The following is a 23,555-nucleotide window of genomic DNA, read 5'->3' on the forward strand; positions in this document are numbered from 1 at the left end:
TCGTCACTGTGGCTCTGGATCGCATTCCCCTGATGGCTAATGACACTGGGGGTCTTCATGTGCTTCTGCGTTTCTCACCTAACTCCTTCAGGAAGATACCTGTCCAGATCCTCTGTCCATCTGAACGGTTGGATCATTTGTATTATTGACTTGGAAGAGCTCTTTATATATTCTCTATCCAGATCCTTCATCAGATACATGACTTGCAAATATTTTCTGCAGGTCTGGGGGCTGTCTTTTCACTTCCTTGATGGTGTCCTTTGAAGCACAAATTTTGTAATTTTGAGGAAGCCCATTTCCACTTTTTTTGGGGTCCCTCGTGCTTTTGCTGTCATATCTAAGAAATGTTTTCCTAACCCAAGGTCATGAGGATCTGTTTTCTTCTAAGAATTTTTTCAGTTGTAGCTAGAATGGAGGTCTATGATCCATTTTGGTGGTTTTTATTTTTATTTTTACTTTTTTAGATTTTATTTATTTATTTGACAGACAGAGATCACAAGTAGGCAGGGAGACAGGCAGAGAGAGAGGAGGAAGCAGGCTCTCTGCTGAGCAGAGAGCCCAATGCAGGGCTCGATCCCAGGATCCTGAGATCATGACCTGAGCCGAAGGCAGAGGCCTTATCCCCCTGAGGCTCCCAGGTGCCCTCTGATCCATTTTGAGTTAATATTTGTGTCTGCTGTGGGAAAGTGGTCTCGTTCATTCTTTGACGTGTGGACGTCTACTCATCCCAGAGTCATTTGTTCAAAATAATCTTTAAGGGGTTCCTGGATGGCTCCGTTGGTGAAGCGTCTGCCTTTGGCTCAGGTCCTGATCCCAGGGTCCTGGGGTCGAGTCCCGCGTCGGGGCTCCCTGCTCATGGGGGAATCTGCTTCTCCCTCTGCCCCTCGCTCCCCCTTGAGCTCACTCCCTCAAATAAATAAATAAAATCTTTTTAAAAAGTCTTTTAAAAGACCCTTCCTAGACCTCCAGCCATGGGAATATTCCGGCGCCGGAGGAGTCCTCTGAACAGAGGCAGAGCCAGCACGAGTGGACGTGTTGAGGCATCTGAAAAGGTCGGAATCCAAGGAGACGGGGGTCATGGGGGGAGCACAGTGGAAGGGAGGCTTGAGAAGGATTCCTCGGTTCCGTTCCCTCCCGTCCTCTCCGCGGCAGGAGCGTGTGGCCTTGGCTTCCCGCGTGACCATCTGCGGGCCGATCTGCCGGGCCCCGCGGCTCACCCCCGTGACTTACAGATCAAAGCCTGTTGCTCCATCGTCGGCCCAACCGGGAGCCTCGACCCGGAGGACAGCTGGATGGCACCTTGCGGTTCCCTTAGGCTGGCACCGCTCTGGTGCCTCAGCTCAGGAGAAAATGGGAAGACGCCCACGTGAGCGGAGTGCGGTCAGCAAACTCAGAGGCCCGAAGCTCCCGCCGGCCTTCGGGCATTGATAAAGATGAGCGTCTCTGGGGAAGCAGTGGATGCATCCTTTTAGCCCCTGGGGAGGACTTCAGACTCCAGAAGGGAGCTGCCTGTAGGACCCAGCATCCCGGAACTCTGCATCTTCACTCTGGGTTTGCTCCCCCGCAGTCCTGGGCTCCGTCTGTGGGTGAGGCCTGGCTGTGGAGCCCCCGCAGCCCCATGGCTGATCGTCACGTCGGGAAACACCCCATAAAGAGCTTCCTGGCCGTTCTGCCTTATTCCACACCCAGACTGTGGTGGGACCGACTGCCGTGGACACTGCCATCCCCAGGGCGATGGGCGCGCTCCCCCGGAGCTGCTACCTGCGGCTGCCGTCTCCCACGGTAATGAGGGGAGATGTGTCCGGAGACATGTCCCTTAGCCCCTGACCTCAGTGATGCATCCCCCCTTTCCAGGGCTGCCCCACCTTGGGAGCCGGGACAGAAGAGCTGTGTTCTGAGTGCCGTGAAAGGCGCCGCACTGTACAGACGCTCGCAGCAGATCCCACAGAGACTCCTTTGAGAAGAAACCACTCCACCCAGGACGTCTTGCCCAAGAGCAACCGCCCCCAGCAGCCAAGGAAAGCTGTTTCAGTCTCGAGAACCATCTTCCGCCAAGTGATCATCTCCGAGGGTAGAGTAGCCACTCAGATCTTTAAACATAACCATCCGTTGCGTTCAGAAGTGTGGAGTGGAAAGCGCTTACCGGGATTGTCAAATCGACCCCCTTGGCTTACAAAGGGGGAAACTGAGTCCAAACAATTAGGTGACAAGCCCAGGGTAATGTGTGATTTATTGCTGCTGGTCTCATACCCTCCACCCACTCCATCCTACGGTGCATTTCGACTAAAGGATTGTCGTGCTCTGAGCTGTAGGGATTGCAGAGAACGAACCACACCTTGAGATAATCCCAGAGTGTGGATGAGGGCTGGATCCTCGTGGGCCTCCAGAAGTCGAAGACCCACAAAACTTGTGCGCTGCCTCTATTTTGGGAACTTTTCAGGGTCATGTAGTTGGGCTTTTTGTTTGTTTGTTTGTTTGTTTGTTTTGTTCACATGCCCGATAGAAAACCGCCTCTTGGATCCCGCCTTCAGTGGGGAGTAGTGCATTTCTGTTCTTCCCTGCACTAGCCGTCCAGGGAGCCCGTTCCCGCCTCAGCCAGGTCAGAGCAAAGTCTACACACATATCCAAGAGTTTGGAGCTTGCCTGAGTTGACTCAGGCTGTCAGAGCCTCCGGCTGCTTCAGAAACAGGGTCCACAGCAGAGGGACAGGACCAGCTGCCAGACCCCGTGTCTTTGGTCAGAGGACACAGAGCCATGAAGGGAAGGACCCTTGTGCTGCCTTGTGCTTGCCGCGGTGGGGTGGGGGGGGGGCACGTCCTGCCTGTACACCGGGAGGTCACTGCTCCCACCGTCCTGACCAGAAGAGGCTGCACCCCGGTGTGCAGAGAGCAGAGCGGTCCAGGGGTTCATCTGGCTCGCTCTGGATAAAGTCTCTTACAGCCAACTCTGAAACCCTGAAAGAAAGCTTCCTTCTTCTGAACATGACACTAACGACTTTCAGGCCATGGGGACCAAAAAAAAAAAAAAAGAAAAGAAAAGAAAAGAAAAAGTCTCTGCTTCTTATGATTCTCCTGACATCAACTAGCTTTGCTTGCTGAGCTATTTCTACATTTTGTTTGGGACAGGGAGCTTTGGAGAGAGGATGGGAAGGGGAAAAAATAATGAACAGTCAACACACTGTCTTAAGTTTACTCACATGACCCTTGAAATGCATGTAAAATGGCATTTTTGTTTCTGGTCTGATGGTAAAAGTCATCCAAGCTTGTTGTAGGAGACGCAGAACACACAGGGGAGGGGGAAGTAGGAGAGTAAGAATTCGTGGCCCCGTGACACACCACATGCCCTGCCATCCCGTAAGAGCAGGACCCTGTGTGCGAACATCATCTCACTACTTGGAATACAACCTCATGCATAGGAAGTGCTTAACGAACGTACATTGAATGGATAATATTACTATCTTGGTGTATTTATTTCCAGTCCTTTCCTTCTGCCTACATTGCATGATTATTGTGAAACTCTATTCATAGCACCTTTTTTCTTTTTTTACCTACCATGATAGTAGAGGCTTACATATACTACAAAAATTCTCTAGAAGCACAATTTTTAAAGATGATTCATGTTTCATATGCCTCACTTCCTTTTTTTTTTAAGGATTTTTATTTATTCGACAGACAGAGATCACAAGTAGACAGAAGGCAGTCAGAGAGAGAGAGGAGGAAGCCAGCTCCCCATTGAGCAGAGAGCCCGATGCGGGGCTCGATCCCAGGACCCTGAGATCATGACCTGAGCCGAAGGCAGAGGCTGAACCCACTGAGCCACCCAGGTGCCCCAGGCTCACTTCCTTATTTATCTTCATCTTATTAGAGATTCAGGGAAGGTTCACATTTCCAAGGTACTTTTCAGGGAAGCCTGGGCTTTAGACGAGGAGACGTACTGGCTGTTTTATGGGGTTTCTCTATGTTCTGTGAACCCAAAGAGCTACTGAGTTCACATGTCAGCATTCGCTTGCACAGTTTCCCTGGAAAGCATGGGGAAGTGGGAATCATATCAGAGGACACGACCTCAGGGACTCTGGTAATTAAGAAATATCTTTTGGACTCAAAATGGATGAAGGACCTCAATGTGCGAAAGGAATCCATCAAAATCCTTGAGGAGAACACAGGCAGCAACCTTTTCGACCTCAGCTGCAGCAACATCTTCCTAGGAACATCGCCAAAGGCAAGGGAAGCAAGGGCAAAAATGAACTATTGGGATTTCATCAAGATCAAAAGCTTTTGCACAGCAAAGGAAACAGTTAACAAAATCAAAAGACAACTGACAGAATGGGAGAAGATATTTGCAAGCAACATATCAGATAAAGGACTAGTGTCCAGAATCTATAAAGAACTTAGCAAACTCAACACCCAAAGAACAAATAATCCAATCAAGAAATGGGCAGAGGACATGAACAGACATTTCTGCAAAGAAGACATCCAGATGGCCAACAGACACATGAAAAAGTGCTCCACCTCACTCGGCATCAGGGAAATACAAATCAAAACCACAATGAGATATCACCTCACACCAGTCAGAATGGATAAAGTCAACAAGTCAGGAAATGACAGATGCTGGCGAGGATGCGGAGAAAGGGGAACACTCCTACACTGTTGGTGGGAATGCAAGCTGGTGCAGCCACTCTGGAAAACAGCATGGAGGTTCCTCAAAATGTTGAAAATAGAACTGCCCTATGACCCAGCAATTGCACTATTGGGTATTTACCCTAAAGATACAAACGTAGTGATCTAAAGGGGCATGTGCACCTGAATGTTTATAGCAGCAATGTCCACAATAGCCAAACTATGGAAAGAACCTAGATGTCCATCAACAGATGAATGGATCAAGAAGATGTGGTATATATACACAATGGAATACTATGCAGCCATCAAAAGAAATGAAATCTTGCCATTTGCGACAACATGGATGGAACTAGAGCGTATCATGCTTAGCGAAATAAGTCAAACAGAGAAAGACAACTATCATATGACCTCCCTGATATGAGGAAGTGGTGATGCAACATGGGGGCTTAAGTGGGTAGGAGAAGAATCAATGAAACAAGATGGGATTGGGAGGGAGACAAACCATAAGTGACTCTTAATCTCACAAAAGAAACTGAGGGTTGCTGGGGGGAGGGGGGTTGGGAGAAGGGGGTGGGATTATGGACATTGGGGAGGGTATGTGCTTTGATGAGTGCTGTGAAGTGTGTAAACCTGGTGATTCACAGACCTGTACCCCTGGGGATAAAAATATATGTTTATAAAAAATTAAAAATTAAAAAAAAAATAAATATCTTTTGACTCTTACAGTGCATGAAGCGACTGATTCAAAGAACGAGTCATGATGCTAAGTCCTAGAAATAGAGAGTTTCAAAGGTTCAAATGAACTGTGTCACCTTCTGGAGAGTTCCTGCTCCGTCTCCTTCTGAGGGCTCTCAGGGGAGTCTGGCGGAAGATAGTCTGCTCAGGTTCATAGAGCACCACCTGCTGCTGAGAAGGAGAAGGTGTTCGAGGGACACGAGCGCTGGTTTTAACCCCTGACATGTGCAAGAAATACAAAGAGAGTGAGATGCGGTTTCTGGCAGGATCCTCTTGGGTCAGAACTAGATACAACCATAGGCCTAGAAAGGGGCTGGAAGTGGACTATGCCCTCCAGAGTACTTTCTAGTCATTCCCTCTCCTCTTAGACGTTCTACCAAAAAAGTCTATTTCTACCAAAATTCAAAGAATAGATAGACTCATAGGGAGAAGAGCATGTCAGGACAAGAGCCGCGGGTGAGGCCAGCCTCCTTCTGGGACCCCGGAGAACTTCCTGCACGAGCAGTGCGGGTGACTCAGGATTGAGGGCAGGGCTGACTCACCTGCGCTGCCACGCAGGAAGTGAGCGTGGCAGATGTCCGCAGACCCCTCCCTGCTCCCACAGAACCCGCTCACTCGCAGTGCCAGGGGCTAGGATGCAAAGTGAGAGGCCCCGGGAGATCCTCTCTCCACCCTTGGAAAGCAGCCAGGTGCTCAAGTCCCCCCCCCCCACAGACAGACAGACACACACACACACACACACACACACACACACACACCCCTGGAGCCAGGACATTAACCAGGCACCGACAAAGCTGGCTTCGAAGCAAGGCAGGCATATCAGTAAGAAGACAGCAGCAGGTGCCCCTACAGACCTCTCCCCCAAACACTTCAGTCCCAGGTAGCATTCGAGCCGACAATGACAAATACCCAAAGATTCTACACTCAGCAGATAATTTAAGTGTGACAACCACCAAATAACATTCTCAGACATGTAGATATCCAGAGCTTTCCATCTACATAACTTCCTTGAGAGAAAACACGTGCACACACACACACACACACACACGCATGCGTATGCACTCAATGATGATGGTAGTGATGAGTGTAACCAACATAATTCAAGAATTAGGTCAAAATCATTGTAAGTAATAAAGTTATATAAAAACAGTTCTAGGGAGAGAAATGAAATAATTCCATGATCCTCTTATTGACCTCTGTCCCTCTGTCCTCCTGTCTTCTGTCCCTAAAATCTCCAAGTTGTATGTTTTCTGTTTCATCCTTCGCCCTGATGGAGAAATGAGTCCAAGTGTAACTGTTCAACATATTGCCTTATAAACTCAGCACCATGGGAGAGTGCTCCAGATTATTAGTCTAAAAAAGGCACAAGGACAATGTGATCTGTATGACAAGGTAAAGAAGACGAAAAGAACCATAACTTGAGAATGCTGGTTTTTAAGGCTTTGAATTAAATCTTCAGAGAAGGAAATCAGCAAGATAATAAAATCATAATACTCTCAAGAATGCAAGGATGGTTCGATATTAAGAAACTATTCACATAACATTCATTCGACAGAGTTCCTAAGTGCCTCCTAGTTTCTATGTTCTCCTGCGTAGAACAGGGCAAGTGACCTGAGCTCTTCTCTCAAATGCGTCTCCCTGGCTTCCCGTCCAGGGAAGGTCTTTCCCCTGTTTGTCGTCCTCTGTCATCGCCGACCCCTCGTCTTGGCTTGCTCGCTTGCTGGGGGCCTTCCTCTGCTAGAACAGCATTGCTCTGCCATCGATGCCCTGTCCGGCTTGTTCACGCTCGTTTCCCCAGCGCTTGACAAAGAATCAGACGTGTATTGGCTGACATGGTTATTCAACATCATCTCTTGCCTTAGATCCGTGTCTGTGCAAATATATCTATTCTCTCAATTTTTATTAAATGGGTGACTCTACCCATAGCTTAGCCGATGATGGTGATTCTAAATCCCAGCCTGTATAGAGCCTATAATTTACTGGGGGACACAGAGAATCCAACCAGTACTTCCAACGTCAGTGCCTGAACGGCCGCTGTCTACGCAGGTTTTTCTGTTCTAACCGACTTACTGAATAAAAGGTGGGAACTGTTTTGCAGGAAGCTTCCACAACGTCTTCCCGAGAAAAGTCTGGAAAAGTAGAAGCGCAGAGTAGTACCTTCCTGCTTCCCAAAGCCTGTCACCAAAGGACTCGCAGCAATTCAACCAGTAAGTGTGTTGTGGACCTGTCCCCGGGATGGAGCCTCGCTGTTGCTGAGGACCGGGAACATCAGGGATGTGGGGGGATCTGGGGGAGGGCAGGTCTCGGTGGGTCCAGCTGGATTACACATGGCTGTGGTCTGCTGGAAGGTTCCCTCGGCAGTTCTGCCTCGTAATGGACTCAGGTGCCATGTTGGGAAGAGCTGACATAGAGGATAAAAGGCAAGGGCTTTGCTCTAGCTCTGTCTTCTGATGTGCTCCTTGATTTTAGGAAGGCCACTGGCTTTCCCCAGCTCTCCGTCACCTCATCTGTCACCAGATGGGAGTGGAGGCTGGAGGACATCAGGACTCTTGGTTGCTGCAAAGAGAGGAGCTCTACTCCAAAGTCAGGGAATTTGAAGAATGCAGAAAAGCATGATGAGATTAAAACCACACCACATGCTGATGTTAGAAACAACCCACACTAATGTTTTCTGTGCTTCCCCTCCGATGCCTCTATATGCCCACAGAGCACACGTCTACACACGCGCACACAGCACAACTTCGTGTCCTTGAACATTCTTCTGCAAACACCATGCTCAGTGGGTCCCTTGTATTTCATTGTGTGACCACACCTAACCTAGTCAACCAGCTCCGTCCTGTCAGAGAGCTAAGTTATTCCCGTTATTCTCAGGTTTTCACGAGGATAAGCAGCAGTGTTAAGTTCGTCTGTGAAATTTTGCTTACGTTTGTGATGATTTTCTTAGGGAAGCATGAGGGGCCGTGGATAGAAGCATGGTTAGGAGTTCACACTTGCTTCCAGAACCAACTGTCCATGCGACCTTTGGTACCTTTCATTCCATCTCTAAACCATGATTTCCCAAGCTCATTTCCTATTTTGGGGCTGCTAGTTATTTTTTTTTTAATCATAAGTTTTTGCTTATTTTCCCCTTTAGAACAATTTCCTAGAAATGGAGTTTCAAAAGGTTAACTATGCCTTAGAGTTGATCCGTGCTGCCCAGTTTAAGAAGCGAAGACTCCAGTGACGTGGATGTGTACCTCCTTCTTCGTTCATAGCCGCCATATGAGCATTTAACAATATCTATTTGCTGCAGATTTTTTTTTTACTCCCCTCTTTCCTCACCTCTGCTTTCTTCTGGTCTGCTTCGCAGCCAGGACCGACTACGTGAGTTGTAGGGATCTGTGTGAAATGAAAGTGTGGGAACCTTGTTCAAATATAGAACGGGAGTCGGTGGGGCATTAGACCCAAGCCAAGGCCCCTTTGAGCGTGAGGCTCTGTGACTCCATAGGGCACATGCGCACGCAGTCAGCCCTGCTTGCACTGTGGGCACCGAGCAGACCCTAGCCCCTGACCCCCCGGGACCCCGTAGCCCCCCGGCCTCCTGCCCCCCTGGCTCTCTGCTTTTTCATGGAGCTCAGTGAGAGAGGAGCACTAGCAGGAGACTGGATGGTGAAGGAAAAGCTGCTGGAGCGCGTCTTCCCAGTTCCCTCTGCCTCCGTGCTGTGTCCTGGCAGACCTTGTCTGGCTGGGACCAGACACCAGGTCAGGGTGGCCCACCTTCCGTGGACCTAGCACCCACCGGGCTCTGAGAAGACGGTCTCCTCCCCTTGCCCCTTCAGGTCCGAGATGGCGCCAGCTTCCAGTTTTTGCCAGTTCCTAGATACCCGGTGGGCTTCGCTCTTTTCCTAAACCCTGTCCACACTTTGCACACGGCCCTTCATTCATTCCTCTCAGGGGCCTTGTGGGCTCCCACCTGCCTGGTTCGCTGGCCCCGAAAACCAGCCTCTCCACACAGCTGACCTTAAATGTTCCTCATTTCTTCCTTTCCCTTTGGCAGGAGTTCCTCTTATTTTTTTATCCGGGTGATCAGTCTTAGCGTTGATTTATAAAGAGCCTCTCAGTTGTGTTAATATTTGGCTGTCTTTTGTGGGACGTACATTCTGTGTTTACTGTTTTCTCTTTAAGTCTTTTCTTAACAGAAAGATGAGAATATCTTTCCATAATCAAACGTATGTTTTTTTTTTCCTTCCTAATACTGTTAACGTTTCTTGCACATCCAGAGAACGATGAAATATTTGGCCAAACTTCCTTCTAATTTGTAAACAATTTGCCTTTTTTTTTTTTTTTTTTTAACAAGCCTGCTCTGTTCGTCATTCACGTTTGCTGTTTGGTGTGAAGCAGGACTAACCATGTTTTGAAGCCAGGCCCAGCGCAGCTGATGGACGATTGCTCTTCGCTGGTCGGGGATCGGTCTCCACCCGCCTCTCGTGGTCCTCTTCTTGTGCATCTGTTTCATCTCTTGAAACGATGCGCAGTTCCATCTCAAAAGCGAACAGGGCCGTCTCTTTAAAGAGAGACGCTCAGGCGGTGGGTGTTGATTTTACAGAGAATATTCTCTTCGCTTTTCTGCGTTTCGCTCGCTGTGATTCTGGTCACACGTGGCTTGTTGGTTCCCTGCTTCTTGCTCTGTGTGTTTGCTTCATTTTGGCAGCGATTCGAGAGGTGTGTCCTATTTTTATCCCCACTTCTGGTTTCCTTCACGGGATGTTAATTAACTGATCAGTTGGGTTTCATTAATTAAGGAACACCTGAGACTCGATTTTCCAAGTGTCCCCCCCCAGAAAATGGCTTCCTATACCCCCCGTGTCTTCCCGTCTATGTCTCCATCCCATAATTCAGCTTCACCGTCAAGGACCGACGTGCGTCACTCTGTGCCAGCCTCACGGTACAGTCTCCCTTTCAGAAGTTACTTGGGCCTTTGCACCCCTTTTCACGACCACGTTTTCGATGAACTCCATCAGTGCGGTGTGTTTAACTGGTTTTGCACCCCCCCCACCCAACACACAACTTGCGATGGTGACCTTGTGGCTGGAGCACATCCACGAGCCGTTTTCAGACCAGCGGTGCTTCGGGGACCCGCTCTGTCCGGACCCCGGGCCTGGGTCTGTGCTGGTCCCAGCTCCGTACTGGGAGCGGGAACTGCCCTCCGGCTGCCTGGTGGCAGGGGACTGGGGGGCAGAGCCCCGAGCTTGCCCCTGCGCTAGCCTGTGGCTTTGGGGTGGCTCCGAGGTGTTCTCCCCGGCCCTCTGCGTGCGGAGAGCACACATGACTTCTCCCTTTCCTCCCCTCGTGCTTCAGGTGTGAATCCCTACTGCACAGGAGAAATCGATTTCCCGATGATCAAGAAATCCCCGGCTTGTGCAGACAGACAGCCCTACTCCCTCTGCAGTAGCCGGAAGTCTCTGTCTCAGCAGCTGGACTGTCCAGCAGGCAGGGCTGCGGTAAGAACGGAGGGGGAAAGGGAGCGGGGAAGGGCCCGGACGCAGCAGTGGCCGAGGTGGGGGCGGGGGGCGCTGGCTAGCGAGTGTGGGCAGCTCCGGGCAAAGGAAGAACCCCAGGGGGGGCTGGTCCCCGTTGAGCCTCCCCGCATGCAGCGGCTGCCTCGTCCGCGCTATCAGGAGGCGAGGGGCAGTGAACGTGAGCGGAGCCTGGGGCGCGGCTGTGCCCTACCTGCACCCTGACTCGGCGAGTCGCCGAAGAACCGGGCTGGGACAGGGGAGGGAACGCACACACGTGCATGCGGCCGGTGGCCGACGGCCCCTGGGGCTTGAAGTCAGACCTTCAGGACTCTGAAACCTTGGGCTCTTAACCCCGTGCTACGGCAATGCGCTTTACATGCAGTGCCTGCAGTTCATAAGCTCAGAAATGAATGTGTAGCAGGAGCGTGGCCAGGTGAGTAGCTGTCTGAGTTTACATGTCTTAGAACCAAAGGGACCGGGCAGACTTTGAGCCCAGCCCGCACGCTGTGCATCACACGTTCTTCCCACTGCGGGCATCAGCTGGCTTAGCAGTCACGAAACACGGTGTCCCCAGCCTCCTCCTGCTCCTGCCCGAAGCCGTGGGGAGTGCACACCGCGTGCGGCCCCCACGACCACCCAGAAGCCCTGTCTGTAGCACCCAGCCCCTTTTTGTCTCCAGCTCTGGAAAGCCCACTTCATCCTTCAGACACCTGCCTAACCCTACCTCTGCTGGGAGCGCCCCTGACCCGCCAGCTGCGTGGGCCTTACACTTTTCCCAGTGCCCATCCTGGGCGCCTGTCCTCTTATAGCCTCGCCCCAGCAGAGCAGGAGCGCTCTGAGGGCGGGCTCTGTAGGCAAGTGATGCCTGATTCTCTCCGCACGGTACTCGGGCCCCCGGCAGATGCCTGCCAGTCTCACTTTGCTCTTCCCTTCCCTTCGTGGACTTAGTATGTCTTTCATTTGCCAACTGGGAGCATCGAGGGTCCCAGAGTTAGGAAAAAGATGACTTTCCAAGTGGCCGATGATTTCAAGTAAGAGGAGTCAGGCACAGAATGGTGAGGTCACTTCCTCAAGGTCACCGGCTGAATTTGGGCAGAGCCACCAGAAGAGCCCAAGGCAGTGGGGGCTCGAGTCTCAGCCCTGACCGACGGGCCAGGCTCCACTGTCCCCTCCCCAAGTGGCTTCCTGAGGCACACAGGGCGTCTGTCTCTCGGGCACACTGCTTCTCGGCTGCAAGTCACCTGTGGGCCTGCCCTGAGATTTATGTTCTGCTTTTTTAAAATCTTCATGTGCCTTGCCCACCACCTACACCCCGCACAAGAAGGGCTCTCAGCACATGTGTCTTGAATCAGACAGGGTCTGCTGAGGGCATTCTGGGCGGCTGCGGTTCCCGCCTCTGTCTGCGACTTTAGGACCCATCACCCCAGGGCCGTGTGGTCTGGGATCTGCTGTGCACCTGCCAACTGGACAGGTCTCGGGGGGCTCCCAGGTGCTGGTCTGCAGGGACACAGGACTACTCAGCAAGGCTGAAACCATGCAGACCATGAAACACAGCCCCTCTTCACCAGACTCCCACTGTGCCTCATCGACCACACGTGGGGGCCATGCCGTGGGCCCCCCGAGAGAGGGGCTCTGGCCCTCTCCTGTCCTGTGAGGTGTGTGCTGCTGTCCCATCGGCTCACCCTCCCCACGCCGCTTCCCTCCTGCAGGGCACCTCGAGACCCACACGGTCGCTCAGCACAGCTCAGCTCGCGCAGCCCACGGGAGGCTTGCAGGCTTCCGTCATCTCCAACATCGTGCTGATGAAGGGCCAGGCCAAGGTAAGCAAGGATCACTGCCAACAGAAGCCGCTGGACGGACACACGCTCCCAAGGAGCTGTCCTGTTCAGGGAAGGAAGGAACCAGGTCTGGTGGTTCTGGCTGCTAGTGTGAGCGTCGCGATGTCCCCGTGCAGGTCACCACAGGGCGACTGTCGGCCAGCTTGCTCTTGGCGTGGTGTTTTCTAGAAGTGAATTCCCCCTGGTGATTAAATTCAAATCCTTTCAGTTGTGTCTGTGTCCGTTCAAGCTGCTGGAGGCGGCTTAGCCAGCATGGTCTCACCACTGGGGAGGCTGGACGTCTACGGCTAAGGTGTCCGTTGAGGACAGCTTTCCCGGTGGGTGGACGGGACCGTCTCGCTGTGTGGGCACAGGGCACTTGGCAAGGGTGACAGAGCGCTCTGGGGTCTCCTCCCTAAGGGCGCTCATCCTTTCGTGAGCTCCCCTCCATGACCTGACCCCTCCCAAAGGCTCCAGCTGACACACGACGTTGGTTCAATCCACGTGTCTCCACCCGCCTGATACACCCACCCTGAGTTCTGCCCACAACTGCGGAATCCCGAAAGGAGGGACAAGGCAGCGGTGGTGGGGGAACATCCCAAATGTTTCTTTGTGTTCCCTCCAGAACATTCTGGAGTGGACATGGGCAGTGGTTGCCAAGTTCACAGAGGAGCCCAAGGAGCCGAGATGCTTAAATAACAAAACAGTGGGTTTTGGGTTTTTGTTTGTTCGTTTGATCTACCTGCTGCAACGCAGGGTGTGGTGTGTCAGGAGATGTCCTTGCTGGGCGCTTCCTTTCTGGTCGGTCCGGAGGGGCCCCTGCACCCGGATGTTCTCTCCCTCCTCCCCATACCCTCCTTCTCCCGGGAGCTCAGCAGAGACACAAAAGAGAAGACAGAAGCATCAAATGCCGACACCACGGCTCCTCTTGGCGCAAGGAGAAGCCCTCTCTCCTCGCCGACCTCGCTAACAGTCCGGCTTTCTGACTTGTAGATCCCAATGCTTCCTCCCTCCCCCTGGACTTAGGCAGCAGTATTTAAAAAAAAAAAAAAATCGGTGGCTTTTAAGTCATTTGCGGTGCTCAGAAGAAAGCAAAGGGCACGCAGAGAGGGTCGATGGTGGTTTAACTGACCTCGTGTCTGAACCTTCACTAGATCCCATGTGATTGCACATCACGGGTCACGGGGCCGACCGAGCCGGCCTGCAGGGGCAGGGGCCAGGGCGAGGCGAGCTGTTGGGTGCAGGAAGCCCGGGTGCACAGCAGGGTGGCGAGTCCGACGCAAGCAGGACCTCCACCGGCCGCCTCGCATGACGGGTGCCGGAAGGAAGGCCCGTGGTGGAGGATGGCGAGTAGGAGCGGCAGAGCTGAGTTGGGGAGCAGGAAGCGGAGCTCGAAGGCTCCGTAAGGGCTCGAAGCAGGGTCACGATCAAAGGGGCCACAGAGCAGCTTCGGAAGGAAGGCCAGGCACCATGCTCAGGGCTGGACAAGGATGGGCGCCGGGGCCTGCCATCGCTCTGGTACCCGGTGACACACAGGCTCAGCTCTGAGCAGCTGCTGGCCAAAGGGACACTGGCCCAGAGCCGTGAGGCTGTCACCACGGTGGCTGTTCCCGTGGGGTCCGTCCAGGAGCCATGCTGTGAGCCACTGCCCAATGCCCCTGCGAGCTGGACCCAAAGACCCAGCTGTCACCTGACTCGTGGCTTCACTCCATGACGCACGTCACCTGAGCACCTGCCAGAGGCCAGGCAGCGACCAGTCTGATGCGTTCCCTGCCTTCAGGAGCTGAGAGTCTAGAAGGGAGCCCATCGAGGCTGCAGCCAAGCCCTCCTGGGAAGCGGGGAGCTCCTCGGTCCCCCACAAACCGAGCCAGCATGTGTGACTTTCCTCGGCTGCTCTCTGGGTCTGCATGCGGTTCTCCTGACTCACGGGCGGGTCCGCGGGGAAGGCTGGGGGCTCCCTCCTCGCTCTGACGGTGCACACGCCACTCACACCTTTCTCTTGCTCCTCCGCCTCTGACCTGGCCTTGTCTCTGCAGCCTCCCGGCCGCTCCTGCTTTGGGGGCTGTCTCCTGAGCCCTCTGAGCTCCCACCAGAGCCGCCGGCCAGTGCTGTGAGCTCCTGGGGCGTTTGTCAGCTCGTGACCCAGTAGAGGGGGCTCAAGGTCACAGTGATGTCCTTGGGAAGGAGAGGACGGGATGCAAAAACAGAAGGGAAGTGAGCAGCCCTTGGTGGGAGAACGGGGCTTCCTCGGGTGCAAGCTGCGGTAATTACTCCCGCGGGCTTTTGTTGCTTGGATCTCCTTGAAGGTCCAAGCGCAGCCTGTGGGTTAGGTTACGAGCATCATTTCCCACGGGGCTGACCCGGGGCTCGGAGACAGACTTGCCGGAAAGAGCGGCCGAGCCAGGGCTCAGCGTCGTGACGAGGTCTCGGGCCACATCCCTGGCTCTCTGGGTCAGGACATCAGACCCGCAGGAGAGCCCGTGACCCCACGCAGCCCAGTGTGGCCCGGAAGTCCTGGTTTTCCCCAAGGCCGGGGGTCTGTGAGGCCAAGGGCACCTGTCTCCTCCCCGGGACCTTGGCTCAGGGTTGGGGCAGGCGCTCGGCAAACATCAGCCCAGGGAATAGCATGGACCCCACTCCTGACGCGTCTCAGCAAATATCAGCCCAGGGAATAGCACAGACCCCACTCCTGACGCGTCTCGGCAAACATCAGCCCAGGGAATAGCATGGACCCCACTCCTGACGCGTCTCAGCAAATATCAGCCCAGGGAATAGCGCAGACCCCACTCCTGACGCGTCTCGGCAAACATCAGCCCAGGGAATAGCATGGACCCCGCTCCTGACACATACTTTCCTCTTCTCTCCTCAGGGCCTGGGCTTCAGCATCGTTGGGGGAAAGGATAGCATTTACGGCCCCATTGGAATTTATGTCAAAACCATCTTTCCGGGGGGAGCGGCGGCGGCGGACGGAAGGCTGCAGGAAGGTAGAGCTCCCGTGTCTCACCGGCAGACAGACTCGTGCGGCCCTAGGAGAGGGTGGAAAGCAAAATGCCTCTGCAGCCTTCAGAATCCGGCTTGCATGCGTCTGGGGTCCGCAGTCCCTGTCCCTGCCCATGCCGTCGGGACAGGCACTTTGCTGGGTGTGTTTGCCCTCAGTCCGGGTCCTGTGGCCGGCCTGGGACAGAGGCCCGAGCTGTCTGGTTCCCTTCCTTTCCTTTCCAAGGGCCCCTCTCCTTCTGTCCTACCCTCCCTGACCACAACCACAGGGAAATCAGGCCTTGTGCTTCTGATGCATCTGAGAAACACTCTCTGAGAGCGGGCGGTGCTCCCGGCTCTAGGAGTAGAGGTCATGACCGCGTATGATCTTTCTTCTGTGGAGCTCACAGTCCACCGGGTAAGGGGCCCGGGGAGCAGAGCTACCTCCTGAGGGCCCTTCCCGTCTTCTTGTCCTGGAGGGCCTGGGTTTTCTCCCCACCCCAACACCCCCCCAAAGTAACTTTTGGAGCATTGGACAACAATCTTGGTCTGAAGATACCCACAAATTGCAACCAGGGGCAAAATTTCAAGGGGAGCAGGCACCTCTTGAGCCGAGGGCAGCCCCTGCTGGCCAGACACTGGGTTACACACGGGATGCTTGGGAGAGGCGATGTCACAGCTGTCCCCACCCTTCTCCGCCAGGCCAGTCTCCAGGCTGTGCTGGGAGCCTGACCCCCTTTAAGAACCTCACTTGTTCGGCCTCCTGTATTCCTACCGTTCCCAACTGAAGAATGGTTTTCCTGCTTCTAAATAGCTGGGGAAAAAGTCAAAGGAATTTATAATTCTTTTGTGGCAAGTGAAAACTGCATGCTATTCAAATTTCAGGATCCCCAGAAAAGCTGTAGGAGGCTACAGCCGCGGGCACAGCTGTCTCACTCACCCGCGGTCTGAAGCTTGGGCTTGTGACCACAGTCTTGTGTCGTCGGGACGGAGGGCCCGTGGCCAGCAAAGCCCACCATGTTTGCTTTCTGGGCCTTCCTAGGACGAGTTCGTTGCTATCAGGATTATGCCAGATAACGCATTCGGACTTTATCGAGGGAGCAAGGGGGAGTCTTTGAAGGTTCTTATAATTTGGGAGGGACCAGCTGTGCCCAGGGTCCTTAGGGGACTCGGGAAGCAGGGTGTGGGATGCAGCGGGCCGGCCGAAGAGCAGAGGTGGGCAAGCCCGCGGAGAGGCCGTTGGAAGAGCCAGGCTCCAGCTCGGCTCTCAAGGCTTCTCTAGGGGAGGAGGAAGGAGCAGAGGAGACAGCCTCCCCGAGGCAGGCGTGCAGGAAGGTCAGAGAGAATGCTCGGGCCTTAGAAGCAGGACCAGGTGACAGAGGAGGAGGCCAAGGACGGCCAAGCAGGATGCCCGGGTTTGCGCCCTGGCGTGCAGGGGTGCCGTGCGGGGCAGCCACGCAGGCGGCCACTAGGTGGGGCTGTGCCGCAGGCGGCGGAGCCGGTCCGCCCTGGGAGGGAGCAGGGCCGGGTGTAGATCTGGGGGGTCTGCACACCTGCAAATAGTCGAGTTATAGGGCAGGTGAAGGAGGTGTGGGGGGGAGAGGAGGGCGGAGGCGCGGCTCTAGGGGAATCGCCTAATCGAGAGGCAAGTAAAGACGAGAATCCGTGAGACGAAGGCAGGAAAGCGGAATCAGAGTCTTGGGGTGTTTCCTGAGCTTCTGTGCTCTCCCGCGTTTAAATGAAGGTGGGGGAGGGGTTTAAATGAAGGTGGGGGAGGGGTTGAGCGGCAAGAAAAAGGGTATCGTGCTCTGTTTTCTTTCCAGAATGCAAGTGGTTTGAGGCGCGCTTCTCGATCCCCACTATTTGTCTCACCTTGTGAATACCGACCCTAAAAAAATTCAGTGGGAAAGACACTGAGTCTTCCCACAGCCCCTGATTCTAGCCCCAAATGACTGACCAGATTACCCTGTTGTATCTCTTTCAAAGTCAAGTTTTAGAATCTGCCCTTGAGCCCATGAGGTACATCCAACTGCAACCAAACTTTGGTGCACAGATCAAGGCTCACGATGTTTTATTTGCATAACTCTCAATACACAAACGATTGTGTAAGATTGATTTGGCAAAACAAAGTTTAATCACTTCCCACCAGATATGGCCACAGAAGCGCTGGGACTCTCCAAAGAGCCCAGAGCTGGGCTATGTAGTTCTGTTAGGGCTGACAGGAGAAGGTCAGTCCATTCTGTCATGAAGGTTGGTCAAAGAGTGGCCATGTCTCAAGAAGTGAAGAAAGGTGGCCCCATGTCCACTGCCGTGTTGTTTATAGCAGTCAAGATAGGGAAGCAACCCAGGTGTCCACGGATGAATGAATGGGTGAAACTGGCCTGTGTGTATGTGTGTGTGTGTGTGTGCGTGTGCACGCACATAATGGGCTATTGCTCAGTCATACAATAAGAATGCGATCGTGCCGTCTGTGACGACATGGATGGACCTGGAGGGCATTATTATAAGTGAAATAAGTCAGACAGAGAAAGACAAACACCGTAGGATTTCACCCGTAGGCAGAACCCAAACTACACACCAGGGAACAAGCCCACAAACACCTACGACAGAAAGAGAAACGGACGTGCGCGCAGAGGACGAGCTGGGTCTGCCCGGGGAGACGGGGGAGTGAAGTAGGTGATGGGGTACAGTAGGTCAAGCGGGACGAAGTTCCGGTGACGAGATAAAGATGTCACGGGGGAGAAAAGTGCAGCGTCGGGAACGCGGTCAGCGGTGTCGGGATGACTCTGGGTGGCACGGATGGCGACCGCGCTTCCTCGGTGAGCATTTCGTCACGTCCATAGTTGTCGAGTCGTCATGCTGCAGACCTAAAACTAGTGTGTCCACTGTCCTTCGACGTCAAGACGTAAGTAGAGGACGGCGTTAGCGGCCGGAGCACCCAGAGCGTCGATGAGGCTCACGTCTTTGTCATCGACCCATCAGCCTCTTGTCCATGGCGGAAAAAAGGAATGGTCATTTCTGAAATACGTTGTCTCTTCTTCCTTCGGACACATTAGTTACATTTTGATTATTTAAAAAAAAAATTTGTCTGTTTCTACTCCGCTTGGACTCTCTGAAGTCCAAGGTTCTTCCTTGGGTGGGTTCTTCCATTTTTGGTCAAATTCTGGTGGCTTTGCCGATGACACTGATTTGAATTCTCTGCCCGGCCCACTTCTGCCCTTTATTTCTGACCCAAGGATGTGTTGGATAAAGTACCTCATTTAAACTTTGAATTGAAGTACGGCAGTCGTAGGAGTTGATGATACAGTGGCCCGTGGAGCTGAAGCCCACAGGACCAGGATTTACCTGCCCACACAGGATAGGAGATACAGCTTTGTGTCCCCAGGAACCTTGGAGACCTTGCTTGAAGCCTTGATACCAAAGAGTTCCCCTGTGAGAGGCCATCGGGACCCAGAGAAGCAGAGAGGAAGCTTCACTTTGCCCGTAGCTCTTGGGCGTGAGGAAAGACTTCTCCCCACAGGCAAAGGAAGACCCAAGCCTGCATCACGTATGCGTGTCCTGGGCACATTGGCACCCCTACTGGGTGCAGGACACCCCAAGCCAAGAACCTAACCTCAGCGCTAGTCTTGGAGGAGGGAAAACCTCGGGCTGCCCCCGGAGAGCAAGGAAATGTTCCCACCCAGCAGCGGGGGGTGTAGGGAAATCCCTGAGAAAAACGGGCCACAGAAAAATGACCTCGACACAGAGACCCCTCAGGAGGTGGGGAAACTTCACTAATTAATGAGCGTTGGTGGGAATAACAGGAGGATAAGCCCTCAAAAACCCAAGATCACGGAACCATCTAAGACACTATAGAATGACCACTTTTAACTATGCATTTTTAATTAAGTTTTTAAATTTTAATTCCAGTCCGTTAATGTAGAGCTTTGCAATCGCTTCAGGTGTGCAATAGAGAAATTCAGCACCTCCTGACATCACCGGGGCCCGTCATTCCTTCACCCCATCACCTCGTCCCCCGTCCCCCAGCCACGTCCCCACTGGGGGCCAGCACTGTGTCCCCGAGGGTTCCGCGTCTGTGTCTTGGTTCGTCTCTTTTTCTCTTTGTTTGTTTTGTTTCCCAAACGTCGCACACGAGTGGAGTCATACGGTATTTGTCTCTCCCGGACTGACTCACCTCACTCAGCAGAATACCCTCCAGTTTCATGCATGTTGTTGCGAGGGGCGGGATTTCGTTCTTTTTACGGCCGAGTAATAGTCCACTGGATGTGTGTACGCCACGTCGTCTTTACCTGTTCGTCAGTCCGTGGACGCTCGGGCCGCCTCCAGAATCTGGCTAGTGTCGATAACCACGTGACTGGACATAGAGGTTCATGTATCCCTTTGCATTAGTTATCTTCATAGTTTTAGATCTGCTGTGTCTAAAGACATCGTTGAAAAGGTGCAAGAGGGAACGTGAATGACCTAGAAAGAAAAGAACACGGTGGGGGGAGAAATAACTTGGAGGGAACAAAAGGCAAGTCATGGAAACAGGGAAGTCCGTGACCAACTTAAACCCAGATGACCCGCGGCTAGAAGGAGAACCGGGGCTGGGCTGCCCGGAGCGGTGGGGGACTGGGCGAGCGTCCGAGACACGTGGGGGGTGAGCGGGACCAAAGGGAGGGCAAGTTCTAGACAGCGAGGTCAGCGAGGAAGAGGCGAGGCGGGCCGCGTGGGATAGCGGCTAAGCACTTCCCAGAGTCATTTGAAGGCGCGAAACTTTGTGCGGGGCAGCACGCTAGGACGTCACGGCGGAGCTTCGGACCGTCCCAGACAAGAGCAAGAGCGTCTTTCAATGAACCGGGGAGGAGGGCGTAACTGGGGGAGCAGCCGGCCGCAGAAAGCCGGAGTGGAGGGTCCGCGCCCGCCGCCCGGGCTGCGAACGTTAGCGGAGGACGCAGGAGATGAAGGCGGCAGGGCCCTGAGAGAGGCGGGCGCAGGAGGCTCGGAGCGCAGACCCCGCTGTGGGAAAGGCATCAGGGAATGGGCTGTGGAGCATGTGGCCTGAGGGTCGGGGAGGCAGGAGGGCAGGGGCTGAACCCCAGGTGGGCAGGACAGGTCAGGCCAGGCCTTGTGGGCCGGCCAGGGACCTCGATCTGCCCTCGGAAGAGGGGAGGCCGATCACGACACCCACCTTCCCCCGAGGGGGAGAGCCCCGGGCCGGGAAGCCGTCTTCCCAGACTGGGTGCGTGGATGTCCCCTCACTGGGTCACACTCCTCTCTGCTGTGATCTCTCCCTCTCCCGACAGGAGATGAAATTCTGGAACTCAATGGCGAATCAATGGCCGGGCTCACACATCAGGATGCTTTGCAGAAGTTCAAGGTGACCGCTTGCTCTCCCTCCGCAGCCGGACGCCAGGGCTTCGGGCATAGGAACCAAGCTACGACCCTCCTCCACTCAAACCTGCAAATTCAAACCGTGGGATCCTTGATGTGGGGCGCCCCGCTGATGCGGGCCTGGGCACAGCGTTAAAAAAGGACCCTGCTCGGAAAATACAAGTGTGGTCCGGGTTGCGGTCGGGATGTTTCTGCTATTTAAGATTAGCAGATGGTTTCAAAACGCTCAATGTGTTTATGGTGACATATTTTCGGATCTGCTCATAGTTTTTAAGGCAACCGGATGGTTTTAAGAACCCATGTAATGAGTTCAGTTCGAGGCTCGGTCCGTTCAGCACGTCTGTGTACGCACGCGTGCGGGTTATGTGCGTGATGTGTCATAGCCGTTTGGCTACACCAGATGGATGTAGATTGTACCAAACATGCAGACACGGGCACACACACATGTGCTCACACACACACCTGCACAGGCGTGCACACATGTAGGCACACATGCACTCGTGTGGGCACACACGGCGACAGGCCCATGCACACGTGCAGACACACACAATCACACACACAGCTGCTGAACGCTACACTCTCTCTTCCTTTCAGCAAGCCAAAAAGGGGCTCCTGACCCTCACGGTGAGAACGCGCCTGACGGCCCCCCACTCCCTGAGCAGCCACCTGTCCCCGCCACTGTGCCACTCCCTGAGCTCCAGCTCCTGTGCCACCAAGGACGGCAGCTCCTTTGGCTTGGAAAGCCCAGCCGCCCCTGCCAGCACAGCCAAGGCCAACTACAGGGTCATGGTGGAGGTCTCTCTGCAGAAAGGTAGGGGGGCAGTGCCTCTTCCTCCCCTCTCTTCCTTCACCTTCCTGCTTGGGTCTCCTGCCACCCAGGGGTCCCCCGCGCTTCCCTCCTCTGGAGTCAGTCCGAGGACAGGGTGGGGTGCGGTCGGCGAGCAGATTGTGGCCACTGCTCTGTGTGTCGGCCGAAGCCCAGGACACACCAGGCACCTTCCATCCAGGGGTTCTGTGGCCGCGGGGAAATTAGGAGAGAGCAAGGCAAGCCCCGGGTGCACCGAGAGCAGGGCTGGGGTCTCGACAGCAGCTCAGACACCACGAGGTCTGGGGCGGGCGCTTCCCCGCGGGCACCTGTGCTCCTACCTGTGGCAGGAGAACCGAGGTCCTCTGGAGCTCGTTCCCGAGCCCCCGGGCTGTCTCCGCTCTCCCTGGCAGAGGCCGGCGTCGGTCTGGGGATCGGCCTGTGCAGCGTGCCCTACTTCCAGTGCATCTCCGGCATCTTCGTCCACACGCTCTCTCCGGGATCGGTGGCACATTTGGATGGACGGCTCCGGTAGGTCCTTATTTCTGTTCTCAGAAAGGAAAAAACAAAACAAAACAAAACACCCTGATTTACAGCAGAGGGAAGGAATTCATTAGAAGGCCAGGAGGTTCGTTTGGAGACGAGGTATTTAGAATGAACCAGCGTGGCTCGGAGCCTCTGTCTTCAGACTGTGGCCTCTGGACCGCCGGCATTGGAATCACTTGGGGGTTTGGTAGAAATGCAGACTCTCGGGCTCCTCTCCAGACCTCCTACGATGGAATCCACAACTTCACCAGATCCTCAGGGATCTGTGGGCACGTGGCAGTTCAATAGGCATCACCTCGGGGAATTCCAGTCGGAAACGGAAAACACAAAGTGACCACACTTTAATTCTGATGGAGCTGACCCAGAATTTACCGTGACATCGTAGGGACTCCAGTGCGGTCTGCCTGTGGACCCTGTGTGGATAAGGAGGCTTACCAAGCCAATCAGTTTCTGGATGGGAGAAACAAAATCTTTGCAGGCACCGCAGACATATCTCAGGGCAAAATACTTGTGACAGGAGCCCTGACTCTACATTTCCTTTCCGTACGTGATTGGGTTCGGGTACATTCCTCCCAGTCTGACTGGTTACGATATTTGTGGCTCAGGTGTCTTCTCTTCTCTGTCTTCCCCCCCGGGTTTGAGGTTTGCTACATCAGGAAGGCTTTGCCATATTTTCCAAGATTTTCTTTCCTACGATTGCTGTGGAGGCAAAAGGGCCAGCCAGGCTCAGACACTGTCTTGGTGGTGCTTCGAGTTAGAGGCGGATTTGCCGTCATGTGTAGGGCGGTGACGGCTGATTGGCTGAGCTGCTGTGCTGTCACTGGGGACATAATGAGAGTCACAGCAACTGCCTTCGCCCTAATCCCTTCAGATGACAGTCCTTCCTCCTAGACGTGTTGCTGGGCAGGGATTGTTCCAGAAGCCTCTGCTCTCCCCGGCATCTGGTGCTATACGTCTGTGGTCTTCCTTTATGTCGATGAAAATGGGTACTTTCTTAGCTGAGGTCAAGGGGGACCCACTCAGCAACACTGTAGCAGGAGGCAGTCGACCACAGTGCGGGGGTCAGTGACACCCGTCTCAGGACACCTGCGTTTCAATCCTGGCCATGCTGATGACCAGCCCTGCCAGTGGTCAGCGAACCGGGGCCCACCACCTGCTTGGTTTGTTTTTTTTTTTTAAATAAAGTTTT

The 23,555-nt window shown here is 54.0% G+C and overlaps 1 protein-coding gene across 4 annotated transcripts in view; it reads left to right on the plus strand.

The window, feature by feature from the left end:
- The window catches only part of IL16 (interleukin 16), a 99,549-nt gene that overhangs the window by 53,761 nt on the left and 22,233 nt on the right, over positions 1-23,555 (plus strand). For all 4 annotated transcript variants that reach the window (XR_006602694.1, XM_004763640.3, XM_004763644.3 and 1 more), the window contains exons 3-9: positions 7,450-7,558; positions 10,689-10,831; positions 12,559-12,669; positions 15,536-15,650; positions 20,928-21,001; positions 21,610-21,826; positions 22,234-22,351. Coding sequence is in view for 3 of the 4 variants with exons in the window: in XM_004763640.3 (XP_004763697.2) it covers positions 7,450-7,558; positions 10,689-10,831; positions 12,559-12,669; positions 15,536-15,650; positions 20,928-21,001; positions 21,610-21,826; positions 22,234-22,351 (887 nt within the window). In the remaining variant the exon portion in view is untranslated. The remainder of the gene's footprint in view (positions 1-7,449; positions 7,559-10,688; positions 10,832-12,558; positions 12,670-15,535; positions 15,651-20,927; positions 21,002-21,609; positions 21,827-22,233; positions 22,352-23,555) is intronic.

Source organism: Mustela putorius, unplaced genomic scaffold, assembly GCF_011764305.1.
Source record: "Mustela putorius furo isolate JIRA1106 unplaced genomic scaffold, ASM1176430v1.1 tig00003875_pilon_pilon_pilon, whole genome shotgun sequence".
In the NCBI taxonomy this organism is placed as follows: Eukaryota; Metazoa; Chordata; class Mammalia; order Carnivora; family Mustelidae; genus Mustela; species Mustela putorius.